Raw genomic sequence first — 20,794 nt, 5'->3', positions numbered from 1 at the left:
TAACATAATTAAAGCTTTAATTTCAATTAATCACATTGCATTACTCATTTCAATTTTGTACTAGCTGGGTTTTTCACTAAAAATTTTCTAAAAGTGGTATTTTCGCTAATGGCAGCTGGTTGATTGAAAACATTTATTGTTTTTTTTTTTCTTTGTGAAAAAAAGTATTTTAAATTCAAGGGTTTAATTAAAAGTGAATTAGCGAAAAGGCGACCCAATTAGTACATGCTGACTTATTTCAATATTATCATTAATTTATAAATTTTCTTTAATATTTTTGATAATTTTTTTATACACAGAAAAAAATATTTTCTAAAATTGTTCATAAATATTTGTGAAATCCTATGGCAGACTTACGAAATGCTCGTGAATCGTATAACCCACAAACAAGTTCGTAAAATTTTGTACTTTTTTCACAAATATTGTTCGTAAAATGATCATTTGACAAACATTTTTTGTACTTTTACAAACATTTGTTCGTAAATGTTCGTAAGCATACAAAAAAATGTTCGTAAAATTTTGTCATTTGTTCGTATTTGTGCGTAAATTTTTGCCAAACAAAAATGTACGAACAAATATGAACAAATGACAAAATTTTACGAACATTTTTTTGTATGCTTACGAACATTTACGAACAAATGTTTGTAAAAGTACGAAAAAATGTTCGTCAAATGATCATTTTACGAGAGATATTTGTGAAAAAGTACAAAATTTTACGAACTTGTTTGTGGGTTATATGATTCACGAGCATTCCGTAAGTCTGCCATAGGATTTCACAAACATTTATGAACAATTTTACAAAAAAAAATTTTTCTGTGCATTATGTTTCTGAATGAAACAGTGAATAATTCTATGAATTTAGAAGAAGTAAAAAAGAATTTTATCAGTTCAAAAACAAGCGTTTAAGTAGCACTTTTCGGAATACGATCCAATTACCCCACCTTACTATACGAAGTCTAGAACATTTGTGACGGGAGGATTAGGGTGTCTGGGTAGGGGGCAATATTCACTGGAGACTGCTCCGCAGGTTTCTCCGTAAGCACATTATCCGCGGACATCACATTTTGGTTTTGGACTTGATTATCCGTCTTTCGTTTTTCCGCTCTTACTTTCTGTTGGCGGATTTTTGCTTGTTGTCCTTCAACCATTTTCCTTAGTTCGCATCGTTCCACTTTCATAACTTCTGTAATAATAATGGCGTAAATTGCCACTCTAGTATATGAAATTACAAACAAATACCTGAGCTGTATTTGAAGACGTGGAAGTCTAAGATGTTCCTCCTTGCCCCCCTTCCTGTTACATTAAAATTCACATAGATGTCTGGTTTTGCTATCTTTGGCAAGAAGTTCTTATCACCTGCTTTCAGGATACGCCTGAGTTCAGTTTCCTTTGTAAAAAATTCAAAATATAAAAAAATTGTATCAAAATCAAATTAAAAGAATTGCCTGAATTAAAATACAAAAAAGCGTTTTTTTATTTCTTATTTCGGGGCCAATCCATCTGAAAACAATCACAGAGGTATACTGGTCTCAGAAGTTATTGAATTTTACATATGCTAAAATACATGATAAAATAATATATATCCCTAATTTTTTCGCCCAAAAAAAATTTCTGGCCAAAGATGGCGTCTCGTGCTTCATTCCTCATTTTCTATTTTTGGTAAATATTATAAAATGCTCTATCTAGAGAACGGGTTGAGATTTTTCCCTACTCTTTTTTTATTTGAAAGATAATTCTATTCTCTTTAAAACAATAATCTGGATTTTGATTTATTTGCTCCAGTTTTCTTGCAAGGGTTTTTTTTCTTTTCTTTTTTGAAAAAATAAAAAAAAATTCTCAAAAAACCTATTCTCAAAATTACTCATTTTTGCGATTTGCAATTTTCCAGTCGTCTTAAGATGGCACTTGAAGTTGCAATTATTAACATGAAGATTTTACGTTTTAATTGCCATTCGATAAAGAAAGAGTATGGCAAAGCATCATAGTGTTGGGGAATGCTCAGAGGTTTAAAGGTTTAAAAGGTCCTCTCGAGCAGCTTTAAAATTAAAGGCGATTTATAGACGTTTGACATCTTTAAGTCTGTAAAACTCTAGCGTAGAATTCGAAAATTACAGTCTTAAAGATATAAATAAATTTGACACTTTAAAATTAAAGATTTTTATCAGAGAATACGAATCGGCCTTTAAAGAGCTATTTAAAGATTTAAGACTTAAAGATTTATCTCAGAATTGGGGGGTATATTATTTAAACGATAAACATTTAAGTGCATCTGAAATTGAATATACTTACAACTGCAGCTTTAATGACTTCACTTTCCATAATTTTCTCTTCGATTTCAACCAATTTATCCATGTTTTCAATTGGAAAGTACGTCCTTGTCCCCTCGATGTATTTGTTTAACAAATTTAATTGCACCTTTACTCTGCCCTGGTTAGCGTTCATAACTACAAGCGGAAAATTAAAAACCAAAAACATTTATAAAATTTCAATAGTTTCATAAAATAAATTAATTTATTAATATATTTACCATTAAATTTTTCTTTCATCTCCCTGAACTCAGTTGTCATTTCTAAAAAAAAATTATTAAAAAAAAAACAAGGAATAGATTACTTTAATTTTGAAAACTTCTGATAAAATTTACCTTTATTGGTCTTATGCATTTCCATTATTATCTTCTCCAGCCGGTCGATTTTCTTTTCCAAAGTCGTGACGACATCTGTAAATAAATTTTGAATATTAAAAATATGCACTTTAAAACCAAAATTTATATTATATATATGTTTCAAATTTATAGTTTCAAACAGTACTTGACACAATAGTGTTTTGTTTTCAGTGTTTAAAATAATCAAGTAATAATACAGCGATATTTTATGATATTCATAAAACCAACGGGGATCTCAGTGACGAAATTGGTAAGACTGCTTGGGTCTTGGGCGGATGAGATCTCTGATTCGATTCTTAAAGTTGTGAGTTCGAGTTCCGTTCGGTGCAAGCAACTGAAGGAAAAAACATTTTCACTATGATAAAACCAATATAAGGGAAGAGCACCATGGATCGGAAATAAAAAAATATAAAATATAAAAAATATTAAATTTTTAATATTTGCAATAAATTAATAAAAAGTAGGTGTTATTGAAAACTTGCAGTCTGTACCTCGGATCGTCATGAATTCAATCAAATGTCTAATGGAAAACTAGTTTTATAAATTAAATCTGAGCTAATGCAGTGTATTATTGCGAGAGTTAAAAAATAAAAAGTAGCGAATAATTTTTAAAAATTCATTTGATTTGGAGTAACAATACGGTAAAAAACAGAAGATTCGAGGAACACTGATGATCGCTGGTATTCTTTCCCTCAACGTAATATTAATGCACCGCTTCTACCAAAAAAAACTCCGGGAGCATGCAAGAAGCATCCACACTGCGGAAAGGACCTTCTGGGTGGTCTACACATGGACTTAGCGGATTTTTCCATTGCGCAATACAACAGCAATATAACATTATTACATTGTAACAAAGTATAACAATAATAATAATAATAAGACTAACATACCACAAACTTCCTCTTCTACTATGTATTCTCCCACTTCCTCCATGTTGATATCCATTTTGGTGTCGAATTCTATAAAATAAATCGATGCTTTAGTTCAAATTATTAAACAATACCTCCATGCAAATTTGAAATCAGAACAAACAAATTTCAGAATTAAATTTTAAAAATTTGATATTCTTTTTAGATAATATTTCTTTTATTATCCTTTATTAATTGCGGCCGTCGCCGTCTTAGTGTTGGTGGCCAGTCTCCACGGGGAAACGACGGAAACCCGCTTCTCTGACTGTGTATCTGTATATATTATATTATAATAATTTCAACAACATATTTACAATTAACATTTTTTACATATTTATAAATTATTTAAAGAAATATTTTAGATTATTTACAGCTTATTTATAAAATAAATTTAATCTTCGGATATATACTAATATATAACTATATTTAGTTATTTATGAAATCAATTAAATCTAAGAAAAGTTACACAGAGAATATAAAGAGATTGAAGTCCAAAAGGGAAAATAGTGAAGAACATCAAAAAGTGAGTTGACTTTGACATCAAGACCCTTTTAGACTGAAAGGGGTCATCACTGGCTAATAAAAGTTAGTAGACTTTAAAGAACCCATTATTTGAAAAAAGACGTGTCGCTTAAGCACTTATTCAAGGGGCCTTCAATATAATCAAATGATGCAGACAAAATAATTTAAAATCGAATAGATTTATACATATGGTTCTTGTATAATACACAATTTTACAAATAATATTGGAAGAATAACCGGAATAACTCTATTCTTTATTAAAATTGCACATTGAAACGAAAATATTCTCATTCGTAATGTTGAGGTATATTCTTTCTCAAAAAAGGTAAAAGGTGTAATATTGTGGCCTTCGAGCTCAAATAGTTAAATAGTTAATTAATTAAATATTTAAAATATCTTCGTATCTCTTTGTCATCAATCAATCTTTTTTTATTTTCTGTGTACTAATTTAAAAATTTACAATAAATACAGTAGAGTCTCTCAAATTCGAACGATTGGGGGGTATTTTGACATTTCTCACCTCCCAAATTCGAACGATATTTTTAAAACTAACTGAATTTATGTGAGATTAAATTGCACTTTGAATCAAATTCCCGTAATTTCTCACAAGTCTTAGTGGTAAAATACTTCCTTTTCATTTTATTCGCACATAATGTGTATAAATATTTAGGAAACAGCACAGAAATATGATTTTTAATCATCCACAACACGAGTTTTTTAACATAACCCTACAATTGACATTTTAAAGCCAACAGGTGTTCGAATTTGAGAGATTCAGATTTGAGAGACTCTACTGTACAGTTCAATAACACAACATTCACAGTCCAACAACACAAAACAATCATATCGTACTTCATTCAATAAAATTTCTAATCTATCTAATCTTATGCAGTAAGCTTACAATGACATATCCACTGTCGAATGGCAATCTCATACATTTATGTGTAATCTCATGCACTTCAAACACTTCAAATTCACCACTCAAATCAGACACCAACATCACTCCCACTGCCATCGAGTCAAGTGGATAATCAAAAAAGGGTTTTGGATTTACATACCGCTGAATGACAACAACTTTTCGCTCTTCTCTATTAATAAAACCAAAAATTTTCGCTGGAATTTGCTCTTTAATTAGACAAAAGTTGTCACGGTCATTTACTTTGAAATTGAAATGATCAAATGCTCCCGTGCTGTATGCAAATCCACAACCGAGGAACTTATCAATTTTGATGCTCCCTGAGAATTTTTGTTCCGGATTCATGTTACCATGTGAATTTGCATTTCGGTGCTCTGCGAGACGATTGCTTATTTGCGTTAAAACGTCAGTCTTTTTCTTAATAAATTTCTTGATTTCTTGTAGAAAATTCTCAAACTTATACGCGGAAAAGGAATTCAAATTTCCAAACGCCTGTACATTTTCACCCAAATGCAAAAGCATGTGAACGTTGTAAGTAACAGAATCTTGACCATAAAAATAGGAATAATCCTTCACAAAGCTGTCCAAACATTTTTGAGCAAAATTAATTCCATTTGTGTCAGGATTATTCACTGAAAGGAGTCTCATTGCGCAAAAAAATAGAAGAAAATGAAAATATTGGACAGGAGAAAAGAATCTTTGCGCAATGAGAAAACCAAGATAGCGGTCAAACAGACGAAATTCAGTTGCCTTAAATTGTTTGACCTCATCAAAACTTCTTGGTTTCCTATTAAAGTCATCGGTCACAAAAACTCCCAGGGATATATACATATTAGTCATAGCTCTTTTGGTCGCACCATCCACGTGAAATTGCGGAGATCGCCCTTTCACTCCAAGCACTCTTTCCAGGAGTCTTTTCGTGACACCCAGATCACATACATGCATAGGGTCCACAGATAGTTGTTGGACCGTATCAAAATTAGTAATTTTTTCCAACCCTGATGGGGTCATGGAATGATGATGTCTTAAATTGGTACGGGCACGAAAAGACTCATCAGTACACAATGCACCGCGTTCACTGGAAAACACTGTCACACCATTAACTTTCATTCCTACTTGGTCACAATTTGGGCATCCATCAAACGCTCCATGACCTTTAATATTCATAACAAATGCTTTTGCCGGAGCATCGCAAATAATCGCGCGAATTTTAAAGGGCTTTAAGATCTTCTTCTCCGTTACATACACACCGCCTTGCTCAATTAATCCATTTATCTCATTCACAAAGTCATACAAAAACTCATCCACATTTGACGGTTTAGAAGGTCCTGCCCATACACCAACGACAAATGGAGACACGTTTGTAAAGTTTGGAAAAGATGCCAAAATTGGCCACACACTCAATCTTGAACACTTGCTCAATGGCAATCCATCTATCCCAAAATCAAGCTCCACAACATCAAGTTTTGCTACGAACGAATTTTCAGGGAACTGTCTCAAAATTTCTTGCAATCCAAAGTGAATATATTCCCCAGGATTACAAGATCGCGTTGTAAGTTTCGTACGTGGAGTTCGCACAAGAGTTTCCTTTCTTTTGGGAAGACTTGGATGGCCATTGTTTCTCAACAGGCTGAGTATAGCATTCACATCTCCAACCGAAAAATTCCTATCAACGACCAAAATAGCTAATTCTCTTTTAAGTTTATTATCCTGATCTTCTGGTTCATTCTCTTGAGAAACATTATCAATCAGTATGTCATTCACTTCCGCACTTTCATTATCATCCTCCCATTCAATCTCTGATACTGATTCATAATATTCATCATCAGTCAAATCATCAGTCACGCCGCCTACATCTACAATATTTTCTGCTTCCATTTCGCGCTCCGCGTTTTGGTCCACGATATTGAACCCCTCAGCATCATCTCGTACGTTTTGTTCGCGCTCGCGCTCCGCGTTTTGTTCCACGAACCCCTCAGTAGCATTTCGTACGTTTTGCTCGCGCTCGCGCTCGCGTTCCCGGTCCGATCTAACTAATCTATTATACGTCGAAACAGACACGCCAAACAAGCTTCCAGATGCCATTCTGCGAGACTGGAAACAATATTTAGAATTGTTTTACAAATTTGTAGGCTGAAATTTGATAGGAAACGGAGGATTTATAAGGAAAAGATTTGTCCATCGTTTGACAGGAAGTTAGTGGCAGTTAGCTTTGAATTTTGTTTTTTCTTCATTGTTGTTTCAAGATAATTTAATTATAGCTTTCTTTTGGTAAAACTCGTGTAAAAAAATATTAATTTTTGACTGAGTAATTGCAAAAAGATGGAGAGCATTCGAACAATAAGTCGACATCCATCTCAAGAATCCAAATCCGCGCTGTGCTGAGATCGCGGAATTGACTGGGAAATGCCACTCCATCATCCGGAAGATTATAATTCGGTTTAAGGAATTCAAAACGTTTGCTCAGAGGCCAAGAAGGGGCCGATATCCTGAGTTTCAAGACAAGAAGACGAAAAAAAATGTAAGGTTTTTGAGAAGCAACCCAATTTTTCTGTGTAAAATATTGGGTATGGTATACATTAAAGCTTGGTCCAGAAAATCAAAAAAAGGAATGGTTTGATAACCTACAAAGTTCAGACTACTTCCCATCGAACAGACAGCGTGAAAGTGCTGCAACAAGGTCGAGAAAAAAAAATCAATGACCACCTCAAAGGATGTCAAGGCTGCATTTTTATGAATGACGAAACCGTCGTTAAAGGTGACCTCAATCAGCTTACTGATCAACAATTTTATTCAATAAAGTCACTTACGGGTGAGACTAGTAAGTTCCGGTAGAATATGTACGACAAATTCCGGAAGATGCACATGGTGGATGGCCATCTGTTCTTATAGGCATCTGTATTTTTCACAACGGGCAAGATAAACAAAGATATCTTACTTTAATGAGAACATCCAAAAGCGACTGCTGCCGCTCTACCAAGACCATGAGATACCCTCCCCCACTTTTAGCCTGATCAAAAATCCGCCTAAATGAGAAATACTGGGGAAACTTGAAGATCGATCTCAGCAAGAAGGTTCAGTCAGCTTAAGACTTGCAGGATTTCAATAGGAAGTAGAAAAAGGTCGTCCGTATAAGTGAAGATGGGCTTGACAAGCCCTTAATTAATTAATTAAAAAAAAGTGCTAGAGTTCGGCGTAAGGCAATTGTATAAAAAACCTAGAAGAAATCCAAAAAAATAGCTTTCCAAAAATATGTTTTTTTTTTAATTCTGTGTTTAATATTTGAGATCCTTTTTTCAATGGAGAAATCTTTTCCTATATACGTCTTATTATTAAAGTATAACTTGGAAAAATTTTAGCGCCTCAAAAAATGGACCCACATTTCACATACTACTGCACCGTCATTAAGTAATGAAATTGAAAAAAAATATGTTCCTCAAAAAATATGTAATAACCCTTGAAAATTAGATATTGATCGATTTACTAGCAATGACACACAAGAATCATGGAAAACTCGTTCATTTTTTGGCGTTTTAATAGATGTTATCCCATAGAATAGAATTTTTAAGTATTTAAGTAATATTTTTATGAAAAATAAAAACATTAGACAATCCTTATCATTTTTCACAAATCATGAGTAAAAAAAAGCTTCATTTGCTGGCTAAAAGTACCCCGGTCTCCCCTACTCAAAACTACTTGAAAGGATGTGTTTAATCCCCAAATAACCATACACAAAGTGTTCATAAGAGAGCTTAGAATTTAAAGAAAAGTTTCTAAACCAAACTACTATCACAAATCTCTTATTTACCCTAATGGTGTCTACACACTAGTAGAAATTTTCGTCAAAAATGGCCTTTTTAAAAAATTCTGACGTTTCTGCCTACAAGAGGATAGGGGAAATTTTCTTTAAAAAAGGCATTTTATTTTTGGCTTCGGAGGCTGGTCATCAACGCTAAGACGGCGGCAGACGCATGGGAGCGTGGGATATGTAGAGTTTGAATAAAAAATTATTATTATTATAAACAAATTTCTACTAGTGTGTAGACGCCATAACACAAACACATAATTTCACGGGTATTTAGGAAATACCACTGTTTCACCCTTAATTGTAATCTGGAGCACCCAGAAAGCTACTATCAGACTGAGTGTTTGAGAAATTGAGAAATTTTTTCCTAGATTGCCCTAAAAAATTAAAGAAAAATGTTTATAGAGAAATCCCTTTAAGCCTAACAGACTCATTCATCAATCTTGAAGAAATACAACTGTTTCACCCTTAATTCACCCTTAATCTGGAGCCTCCAGAAAGCTACTATCGGACTGATAGTGTTTGAGAAATTGAGAAATTTTAAAAATTTTAAAAAATAAAAACAATTGACAAAATCCCTTCCCAGGACCTAACAGACACTACCACTATGGATTAGAGGACACATTTTTGAAGCCCCAATTTGAATCAGGAGCTTTGGAATCTGACTCCCGGAACCATCATGCGTGAGACATAAATGGATTCCTTCTTATTTTCACTTGAAAATAATTAAAAATAAAAACAATTGACAAAATCCCTTCCCAGGACCTAACAGATACTACCATTACGGATTAGAGGACACATTTTTGAAGCCCCAATTTGAATCAGGAGCTTTGGAATCTGACTCCCGGAACCATCATGCGTGAGACATAAATGGATTCCTTCTTATTTTCACTTGAAAATAATTAAAAATAAAAACAATTGACAAAATCCCTTCCCAGGACCTAACAGATACTACCATTACGGATTAGAGGACACATTTTTGAAGCCCCAATTTGAATCAGGAGCTTTGGAATCTGACTCCCGGAACCATCATGCGTGAGACATAAATGGATTCCTTCTTATTTTCACTTGAAAATAATTAAAAATAAAAACAATTGACAAAATCCCTTCCCAGGACCTAACAGATACTACCATTACGGATTAGAGGACACATTTTTGAAGCCCCAATTTGAATCAGGAGCTTTGGAATCTGACTCCCGGAACCATCATGCGTGAGACATAAATGGATTCCTTCTTATTTTCACTTGAAAATACTTAAAAATAAAAACAATTGACAAAATCCCTTCCCAGGACTTAACAGACACTACCACTACGGATTAGAGGACACATTTTTGAAGCCCCAATTTGAAACAGGAGCTTTGGAATCTGACTCCCGGAACCATCATGCGTGAGACATAAATGGATTCCTTCTTATTTTCACTTGAAAATAATTAAAAATAAAAACAATTGACAAAATCCCTTCCCAGGACCTAACAGATACTACCATTACGGATTAGAGGACACATTTTTGAAGCCCCAATTTGAAACAGGAGCTTTGGAATCTGACTCCCGGAACCATCATGCGTGAGACATAAATGGATTCCTTCTTATTTTCACTTGAAAATAATTAAAAATAAAAACAATTGACAAAATCCCTTCCCAGGACCTAACAGATACTACCATTACGGATTAGAGGACACATTTTTGAAGCCCCAATTTGAATCAGGAGCTTTGGAATCTGACTCCCGGAACCATCATGCGTGAGACATAAATGGATTCCTTCTTATTTTCACTTGAAAATAATTAAAAATAAAAACAATTGACAAAATCCCTTCCCAGGACTTAACAGACACTACCACTACGGATTAGAGGACACATTTTTGAAGCCCCAATTTGAATCAGGAGCTTTGGAATCTGACTCCCGGAACCATCATGCGTGAGACATAAATGGATTCCTTCTTATTTTCACTTGAAAATAATTAAAAATAAAAACAATTGACAAAATCCCTTCCCAGGACCTAACAGATCCTACCATTACGGATTAGAGGACACATTTTTGAAGCCCCAATTTGACTCTGGGTAGGCACGAAAAAGAATGAAAAAAATATGTAGGAAGGTGACGCCATTTTTTGGGGGTTAACAATATTATTTCTTCCATTTATCTAACAAAAAATACCGCACTCTAACATTTTAAATATTTGAAGCACTCACCTGAACTCCACTTCCTGATTGATTGCACTGGGGAATAGGAAAAAACAGGGAGAACACTGACTATTAAGAGGAACACAAGGCACACTCACCCGCCACACAAAAAACCTGGGAAAAAGTGACGGTTTACACCAACTGCGGACAAATCCCGAACAAGTTCTTGGAACTATTTTTCCCACGTAGAACAAAATTTCAAACAAGCGTCCTTGGAACAGTGCTAGCTTCTTGTACCATAGTACAAACCCCGAATTTTAGTGGTGAATTCAGTGGCGCCACAGCAATTTGATGGCCACCGCTGAGAACTAAAAATAGTTTTTCATGGTGACCACAAGGCTTCGAATAAATTGGGAGGCCGCCACCGTCGCGGCTTTTGGAACCCCAAACTCTTTCGTTGCTGGTGATATAGTGGCGTAGGGTTCATCATCAGTGGAATAGTGGCGTATAATTCCACGAAAAACGCCATTGTAACACTAAAGGTCTCCAGGTAAATAAATCATACGCCACTTGTACGCTACTTTTATTTTGCAGGCTTGACAAATACTTGAAATTATTAAAAATATTTCTAACAAAGTTGTTGAGATTATTTCATATAATGAATATTTAATAAATTTCCTATTAGAAAACAATAATAACTCAAAATAGACAAAAACCGAGATAGGGTAGAGTAAGCCCTTTTCGCCACCTTAAGGTTTTGTACCCTTGTAATGCTTACAATTTTTGTCGAAATAAAAAGAAATTTTCTGTACAAGTGCTTTGAAGCATTGTCTCTCTAATGAACCAGGAGACTTTCCGGGAATTTTTGGGCATCTAGTTGAAAAAATACATTTCCTGCAACAATGCATGTTTCAGTACTTTTCGCACCTTGTAAACACTTTTCCGCCACTGCCTGTGTAAGCACTTTTTTGCCACTTGTTTTTAATTGATTTTTAAGAAATAGCAGCTTTCGAAAACCCGCAAAAGTACATTGCACAGTACTTTTCTTATTTAACACCTATATTAGACAATTATTAGAGTATTTCGAATGATTTTCTTGCACATTTTTTGTTTTCGACAAAAATCAATTGACAATTACGTCTGTTTCAACTAAATTCCGCGAGGTGCGCCACTTGTAAAATGCTTGGAAAAATGAGTGGCGAAAAGTACTTACACAACCGAAAAAAGTAAGCCCTATTTCACCACATCCGTATTTCTGTATTTTTTTGGAAAACATTATTAAATAATGATATTAGAGCGAAGCTTAGTTAATAACAAAGTGACTTTCAGTGAAAAAATATCAAATACTGTACTGCAAAAACATAAAATATTGCAAGACAATTTGTCTGAGCGTTGACAAGTTTATTAAGAACTCCATATTTTTTTGGTGACTGTTAACCTTGTCGGCAATTTCTTCAATTAATTTGCAAATAATCTAGTCGGTGGAGCACCAGTTATGGTTTTCTGATCCGTTGGACTAGACGACTAGAGGTTACGAAGTAATACTCATTTCGTAGTTCCATGAGCTCATAATTCCCTGAAAAAGTGATTTTATTTGTAGGTGGCGAAAAAGTGCTTACTGGCGAAAAAGTACTGACTCTAGCCTACGCCGTTGTAATAATAAATGTGCGATTTGTAATGCCTATATTCTTTAAAAAAATATGCGAAAAAATTGTAATATCAATGTATAGACACACAGCTCAAAGTAGCCCCAACTCCCCTAATTACGAAATGGTACAATAAAGTACTTAACGAAAAGCTCGAACTAGCACTTTGAATTCCTTTACTTATCTTTTAGATTATTTAATGGAATCAATTACTGTGTTCATTAAATCTACCGTTGGAGCATACTGCAAAGTTGAGCGGCCTTACCACGCATTTTGAAATTTGTAGGAGCACCCTGTGTCACGAAGATATTATGGAAACTCATACAGAAACAACTTTTTCGATGCATACATGAAAAATGATAAGAGATAGAAGAAAAAATCACATAAAAATCTAATTATGAGACTTTTTCTGATAGCACACTGACTGTGAAAAACTTAGTCAGGCGTATTATTCCCATTAGAACTAGCACTAAAATGTATGACCCCATTTTCTTTGTATATTATTTGTTCTCTTTCAGCTGGTACATCACATATTTTTCTCTAGCATTTCTGACTCCAGACTTTACATCTCTGATTGATTATGAATAATTGTTGACAAGAAGCTTGGAAAAGATTATGCAATGCTTTACTTTTTCTATTTGTCTAATCTTATCACAATGAGTTGAGATTTTGGAAAAAGCCATGATCTCTTTTTCAATTCCATATGGATGTTCAGGGACACTTTCTGAAAATATTCTTTGTGGTGATTTCCCTGACATGAATAGTAAATAGGACAATTATGAGTGTAATTCTGGAGATTTTAGAGTAATTTCTCGAAGAATTCTCTGGATAGAACCCAAAATCTCAGCACTATATCAATTAGCACCTTTTCGGGGGCATATGGAAAATTTCTCGATAAACATTGAGTTCAATGCTTTTATTGAAGTCCACGGAAATACCTAATCTCTCAGCGTAAAATATCTCCTCGTATTTTCCAGATGCTTGAATGTGTGAGAAATAGTAAATAAAATGGGAAATTTCTTACCGTTTTTTGTTTCTTGCTGCAATCTCCAGACGAATTTTCCGCACTCATTTTCAACAAGTTCGCCTCCTTGGATTTTTCACACGCTTTCACCTTTTGATTTCACAGAGAACGTTCTATCGCTATGCACAATGCAGCTGCACGACATTTATGGCCAATTGGTGGCAATTTAGTAATAAATGGAACAGTAATTTTCGCCAAATAAACACATGTTTTGCGGGGTTCAAAATTTTTTGGTCGGATCTCTCTGGTTGATTGACAGATGTCAGCTGACCCGCGAAAACTCCGCTCCGGAATGTGTGCGCATTTGCCTACATTTAGGCGTTTTACTCTTGTTAACCATTCCATCAACATTTTCAAACTAAAAAAACCGTTGTTGATTCCCAACAAGACTTTCTCTCCTTTCTCTCTTCTCCGCAATAAATCCAATAAAAATCCAAAAATGCGTAAATATTCGTTGACATAGTGTCTTCTATTTAGGAGGAATTGAGTCATTATAAAATTTTGTACTTGTAACAATTAAAAACGAGCCTATAAATATTGCACCGAATCATGGACTTTTCTTACATGGGACTTTTTTTTGTTTTTTAGAAAGAGAAGAAAACGTATTAGAGGCGACTACATTGCACTTTGAAACATCCTGCGGCTGCATCTAATGGTCCAGAATACGCATATTCCCTGAGACAATTTTATTCTCTAGGATTGCGCCAGCTGGAATATCGATACGGTCTCCATGATTGGCTATAATTATCACTGTGCCACGGAGTGAGACCCCACGGCCAAAAGTCACATCGCCTGACACAGTGAGATGGTCCAATTCAATGATATCGGGAATATTGGCAAATCTACCGAGGAACTCCTTCACTTTCGCAAAATGATTCTCACCCAGCTTCACAAGGGGCGTTGTGGGGAACATTCGCTGCGGTGACATGACTAGCGATCCATGTCGAAGGCTATAGAGATTTGACATGACCAGCATTAAATCCGATGTCTTCTTGACTGGCAAGAAGCGTGATCGGGGCACATTTATACCGAGTCCCTCGAAGCACTTCATGGCAGCACCAACAGCCGTCTCCAGCTGAATCACTCTCAGTCCTGTATCCAGAGTCTTATTGTTCACAATTATCTCCATATTCAGGGTATTTTCCTTCAGTACGCGTTCGATGGCTGAAAATAGAGTGCAATAACATATTTAAAAAAATTAATCAAGGATTATCTCCTCTGAAATTTTAACAAGAAAATTATCTCTGTTTTCATTTACGCTCTTCTAGCTAACCAGAGAACGCGATAGGAAGCGAAAAAAGGAAAAAAGACCATCCGAAATAATATCCACATATTAGGGGGGGGGGGTCATCGAAGACCAGAAGATGATATCTTTTACCGGTTCATCTCTAGCTTGAGAAAAATGATCAATTAGCGATTCTTAACCGATTCATTCACTAAGAAAAAATCTGTAGAATTGAAACAACTCTATGGCCGAGTTGAAATAACTCGAAGAATATCGATGTAAACGTTACTTTTTTTCATTGTAAATTTTAGTAAACAAAGTTAAAACTACTCTTACATGCGAGTTGAATTATCTCGTCGGATATCGATGTAATTATAACTCTTTTTCGATGTAAAATTTCATCTCGACTGAAGTATATGCACTGAGAAAAAAAGAGGGTGCGATTAACTTTTTCCTCGTAACCTTAACACTTTTTAGGTGTAAAAATATATCAATATTTTTTAATGTTAATTTTACACCCTTTTAAGGGTAAAATTAACATGAAAAAGAGTAATTTTAACACATAATACACCTAAAAAGCATAATATTTACACCGATTTCGGATCAATACTGCAAGGTAAAATAAACATTTCCGGAATGTTATTTTAACATTTTTGAATTTCTCTCAGTGTGCTTAAATGTTTTCGGTTTAGGAACATACTTCAGTCGAGAAGATTTTCGTGTGACAAAGTACATATGAAACATCAATTAGAAATATTCCTAACAGTGTTTCATGAAGACATGTGCAGTGCATCACACGTGATATCTCGGAATATGGGGAACTTAAGATCAAGAAAAAAATAATAAAGGAAATGATAACATAAAAAATTGCAAAATCTTCCCATATTCAGATTTGAAAAAGAGATATTTTTATTCTAAAAAAGAATTATTTAACTCTTAATACGAGTTATTTTCACTCTTAAAAAGAGTTATTTATACTCTTGCCATGTAAATTTTAGAACAAAAAAGTTGAAACAACTCCTCCGAATATTACACCTAAAATAGAAGTACAGTAGACTCTTGCTAATTCGGCTCTTTAAGATCGGGCTATTTTTTAATTCGGGCAGCAGTTAAATTTGAAAAAAGTTTGTTGACATTTTTCAAGTTTGATCTTATGGTAATTAAATGAAGGAAATATGCTTAAATTTGCATTGGTTTGCCTTAGTTATGATGTGATTTTGCATTATTAAGGGATTTTTATGACATTTACTATAAAAATGAGTAAATAAACTAAATGAGTGTGAAGATGAATAAAAAAAATCGTTGCATTTCAAAAACTTTGTCGCCCGAATTTTTCTTTAATTCGGATGACATTTCGGTCGGTTTACTTTTTTATTTTTTAATCTTGTCCCTAATACATTAAACTTTTTTTATTGATTTACATTAATTGTTTCTGGTATACGTTCAATAATAAAACATCCTAAATTTTTCAAAAAGGCCGGACTTGGCCCACAAAAATTGGCTTGAATACTTTTAAACAATACAAATAATTTTAGCTCTTTAATTAACGAAATTAATCAGAAATTATCAATGAAAAATATATCAATAGATAAGTGGTAGAGTATTTTTGTTCTATGCTGCAAGTATTCTTAGTTTCGAATTCTCTTTAGATCATCAGGAATTTTTATAGTACTAAAGGTTTTCGAATAGCATTCAGTAAGGAGAATCACTGCACTTCATTCACAGGGCATAGGTGCAACCTCTCCCTAAATTATTAATTCAGAGAAGTCATTAAATCGAAATCTTATATTATTCCATGTTTATGTGGATGTCGAGGTTAGGCAATTAATTCTTGATACAATCTTTAATTTCGATTGAAAAAGATCATAAAAGTATTTCCGTCAATATCTGCTTCGCTTACAAAACAAAAAAAAATGTTTTAATAACATGTTATGCTTATCTCATAAACTGAATCGAGATAAGAGTGTACTCGTGATTTTTTTTGCAAATTCCGTAACGAAATTTATTGGCCTAATTACCGTCTAGTATAATATGTTTGCAATAAATTTATAGGATGATTGTCAAATTTCTCAAATATTCAATTCGAAATTGTTCGAATTTGAATATTTTAATAAATGACCTGACAATTGGTCCTTTAGTGAATGCTCCAACAAATGATTAGTTTTGCATTAATTTGTCAAAATTGATAAAACTTTTGAGCTATCTAACTCGTAAAAGAAGAGCGTTATCACGTATTCGAGCATTTCGAATTATTTTTTTTCATTTCATCATTTTTTCTTTACTGATTAGCAATCTTTTTGAATCTATTTACAAGATCATCTAAAAGTTTATCCAGAATAGCCTAGGAATGATGCTAGAATTGAATTTCGAACAAAGTATACCGGTTGAAATCAGGTTTGAGCAGATTCTTGTTACGGATTTCAAGATTTTTTCAATGTAATCAAGCTTTCTCTAAATTCAAGTATTACGAATAATTCAAAGCCAATTAGAAAAATAAATCATGTCAGGGATACGAAGATCGACTTATGGGGGAGTCCTTCTAAGATCGCAAGTTGTTATCTCTAACCGTTTGATCTCTAGTCATAGTAACTTTCACAATTACCGTTGAACAGACACACGGACAAACAGTGTGATGTTATTTTCGAACTTTATTGTTAAAAATGCCAATGCTGGAGATTGAAAAGCGTCCTTGCTTTACGAAGTGCTCAAACTCACCAGATTGAGCTCTTCATAAATTATATTTTCCACATAATATTTTTGTTCATGGCGATTGATATTGCCCGAAAATGATCTCAAAATAGACAATTGTTAATAAATTGCAAATTTCTAGGATTTTTACTGTAAATAAGTAACATTAATCCTTAGAAAGTACTGAAATACTATAATTTTAGAGTACTTAAATGTTTATTCTTATTAAAATTCGATGTCGAAGATTTTTTCGGTCTTATGGATGTGTCTCGAAATATTATTAACTTACGGGAGGGGGAGCACCGAAGATGGGCACGGAAAGTCGATATCTCTTTCCGTTTGACCTCTAGCCCGGCAACAAACTTTAAGGCAAATAAAAAAAATATCAAAGAAGACCTAGTCAATGACGAGTACTTTATCGATTCACTATCGATTAAACGACGAGACAGTTTTCGCTGACCGAAAATCATCAATAAAAATAAACAAAGTAAAAGATCTTACATCTAACATAGTATGATTTGGTGTATTATTTGTCTCTATGAACAATAGGGGCAAAAATAGCCCAAAAATTTAAGTAATTTTTCTGACGATACCAATGAGTGATAATTTTCACTCTAATGCAAAATGGTATGTTTGAGTATTGTACTTTCTTTTTCCAAAACGGGTTTGCTTAAAAACACATTGGAAGTATAAAAAATAATTTAAATCAATTTTCAGTATGAGAATTTAAAAATTCGTCATTTTTAGCTTAAAAATTTACTATAATAGCAAATAGCTCGAAACTTGCAAAAAATATCCTAGATTCCTCCACTGAGAAAGAAAGAGGGTGCCATTATCTTTTTTTCCTCATAACTTTAACATTTTTTAGGTGTAAAAATATATCAATATTTTTTAATGTTAATTTTACACCTTTTTATGGGTAAAATTAACATGAAAAAAGATAACTTTAACCCCCAATACACCTAAAAAGGGTAATATTTACACCGATTTTGGATCAATACTACGGGATAAAATTAAAATTTACGGAATGTTATTTTAACTTTTTCGGATATCTGTCAGTGTCCAATCTTCTACTTTGCGATTACGTTCAAACATAAGAAAAAAATAACTTTAGGTAGTCAGGAAAAAGTATTTTCTTTATGGGTCACCGATGTTCCAATCGTCCTTAAAGGGTTAAAATCGATGCAATCGGATTGAGAATTTCAAGACCTTTCCAAAAAATCCAAATTTATGCAAATTGATTAAAAATGGGCGCTTCAGAGTGGTTAAATTTTGACTTAGAAAATTTTATTTCAAAAATTTTTCGGGCATTAGGTATGTAGGGTAAATTAAGCTAATTCAAAACATGCTCTAAATGGAAATTTTTCGCTACTCCAAATGGAAACGTCATTGTTTTTCACGATAAATACAGTACTAAATTATTATATTTATATATTTTCTGTACAACAGTTTAATTATTTAGTTAATTTTGCTCCAAATAAAGCGAAAATCCATTCATATTCACAAATTTTAATTTGTTATTTTCTCAGAAAAATTAAAAGTGTACCTTTTCACCATCGAATTTTTCATTGATCGACCTTGTTTTCGAATGAAAAATACAATGAGGTGACTGTTGTTTATTCGTTTTGTTCAACATTTATGTCATATTTCTGGATAATTTTAGTTAAATTAAGTGCTAATCTTCAAATCAAAAAGGGTTTCTCTGAAGTGTCTGCAAATGCTTCAATAGGAAACCCCGGAAATATGATTTTTTTGGAGAGATTTTCTTATTGTTTTAGATGGGAAAGGAGAAAAGATCAGGAATAAGAACAAATCCTTCACTCAGGAGCAACTCAACAAGGTTTTGAAAGCCTGTCGTCGCGGTTTCACTTCCAGTGTTTGTCTCCAATTGTCCAATTAGAAACTTTTTCTTGTCTCCATTTGCATTAATATGTTTCCAATAGAAGCATTTTACTCTTGCGTATTTTTCTTGTATTTAAGAAGTTTTCAAATTATATCTAAAGAATTTTCACTAAACAGTAACATTCTAGAAGAGTCGAGGAGCAAATTTATGTAATTCTCTTCAGAAGAAATATGAATTTATGTGTTGAATCTTTGAATTTGAATTTATTTATTTGTTTTAAATCAAACATAATTAGGGTCCGTCCCTCTTACAATGTCTGATTAGATAGGAAGAAAAGTGCAGGAAAAAGAAAGAAAATGAAAATAGATTAAGACAGAATATCTAAATAGAAAAGAGAAAGAGAAGTAAAACAAAGAAAACACTCTACCCCGACTGAAAGGCACTAGAAATGCCGGCCTGCGACGTCCTAGCGCGCGGTGGAAGGGAGTTGTAAATAACAACACCCCTGACAAAAAGAGTACGCGAAAGCTGGCTCGAGTGAGCTCTCGGAACCAAGAGTCCCCGCTGCCTGGCCGAAGCCCCCAAAGCCAGGAGCGAGGCTAAGTAACCCGGTCTCCGAGAAGTTATCAGACGGAACAGGAATAACACAGCTCTCAGACGGAGGAGGGAAGGCAGATCACAACCAACCAGAATGTTTCGATACCGTGAAATGTGATCACGAGCACGTAGAGCACAAACGTACCGGACACAGTTGTGGAACGTCACAGAAAGCCTCCTGATTGTTTCACAGTCGGCATCAAAAAAAAGTTCTGCTCCATATATGATAATGAGCAGTAGTAGTGCTCTCACGAGCATAAGGCGTGTGTTCTGTGGAGTTACCTCACGAAAGCGCCACAGAGTCCTTAGTGTGCAGTAAACTCTTTGGTTGATGTGAGAAATATGGTCACACCAAGAGAGGGAAGAGTTGAAAATCAACCGCAAATTGCGAGCACGCTCAACAATTGGAATGATCTGTCCATGAACAGTGAGTGGAATCAAGTCAGTGGCGAGAGGTCTTTTTGAAATAATTAAGCCCTGAGACTTCTTGGGATTTAAACAGAGCCCGTTTGTGAGAGTCCATGCTTCAATTCGAGAGAGAATTATGTTCATTTGAGTTAAAGTGAGATTAGGATCACAAGGATCGCCATCAATGTGGACTTGCAGATCATCCGCGTAAAGGTGGTAATAGGCATTCAATAGAACAGATGGTAAATCATTTATAAAAAGTGAAAATAGAAGAGGGCCTAGGAGTGAGCCTTGAGCAACACCAGAATGTAAGCAGGCAGGGTCCGATATGTTACTACCCACGCGGACCCTCTGAGTTCGCCCAATGAGGTAGGACTTCATCAAGGATACGGCCGAAGAGGAAAATTTAAAAAGTGCGAAAAGTTTGTG

General features: G+C 34.1%; 3 protein-coding genes across 4 annotated transcripts in view; all 3 read right to left on the bottom strand.

Annotated features, from left to right (window-relative positions):
- Window positions 1-13,895, bottom strand: part of LOC129806689 (bifunctional 3'-phosphoadenosine 5'-phosphosulfate synthase) — a 52,681-nt gene extending 38,786 nt beyond the window's left edge. Inside the window, exon 1 of the mRNA XM_055855468.1 lies at window positions 13,605-13,895. Within this exon, the coding sequence (XP_055711443.1) occupies window positions 13,605-13,652 (48 nt within the window). The 5' untranslated portion in view covers window positions 13,653-13,895. The remainder of the gene's footprint in view (window positions 1-13,604) is intronic.
- Window positions 673-11,222, bottom strand: LOC129806729 (uncharacterized). 2 transcript variants are annotated; one of them, XM_055855504.1, is made up of 7 exons: window positions 11,004-11,222; window positions 3,553-3,621; window positions 2,642-2,716; window positions 2,528-2,569; window positions 2,290-2,444; window positions 1,240-1,387; window positions 673-1,183 (listed from the first exon to the last, which is right to left on the bottom strand). In XM_055855504.1, the coding sequence occupies exons 2-7, from the start codon at window positions 3,605-3,607 to the stop codon at window positions 957-959; spliced, it is 702 nt and encodes a 233-aa protein (XP_055711479.1). In that variant the 5' UTR covers window positions 3,608-3,621; window positions 11,004-11,222; the 3' UTR covers window positions 673-956. The 2 variants fall into 2 exon arrangements, with proteins under 2 accessions (XP_055711479.1, XP_055711485.1); XM_055855510.1 differs by having other exon boundaries at window positions 673-1,180.
- A 153-nt stretch (window positions 13,896-14,048) lies between the features above and the next one.
- LOC129806711 (UTP--glucose-1-phosphate uridylyltransferase) overlaps window positions 14,049-20,794 on the bottom strand; it is a 17,239-nt gene continuing 10,493 nt past the window's right edge. The window contains 1 exon segment of the mRNA XM_055855486.1: window positions 14,049-14,768. Within this exon segment, the coding sequence (XP_055711461.1) occupies window positions 14,254-14,768 (515 nt within the window). The 3' untranslated portion in view covers window positions 14,049-14,253.

Source organism: Phlebotomus papatasi, chromosome 1 (genome assembly GCF_024763615.1).
Source record: "Phlebotomus papatasi isolate M1 chromosome 1, Ppap_2.1, whole genome shotgun sequence".
NCBI lineage: Eukaryota > Metazoa > Arthropoda > Insecta > Diptera > Psychodidae > Phlebotomus > Phlebotomus papatasi.
Note: the sequence above shows the minus strand (reverse complement) of the source record. Positions and strands in the feature narration are given on the sequence as shown.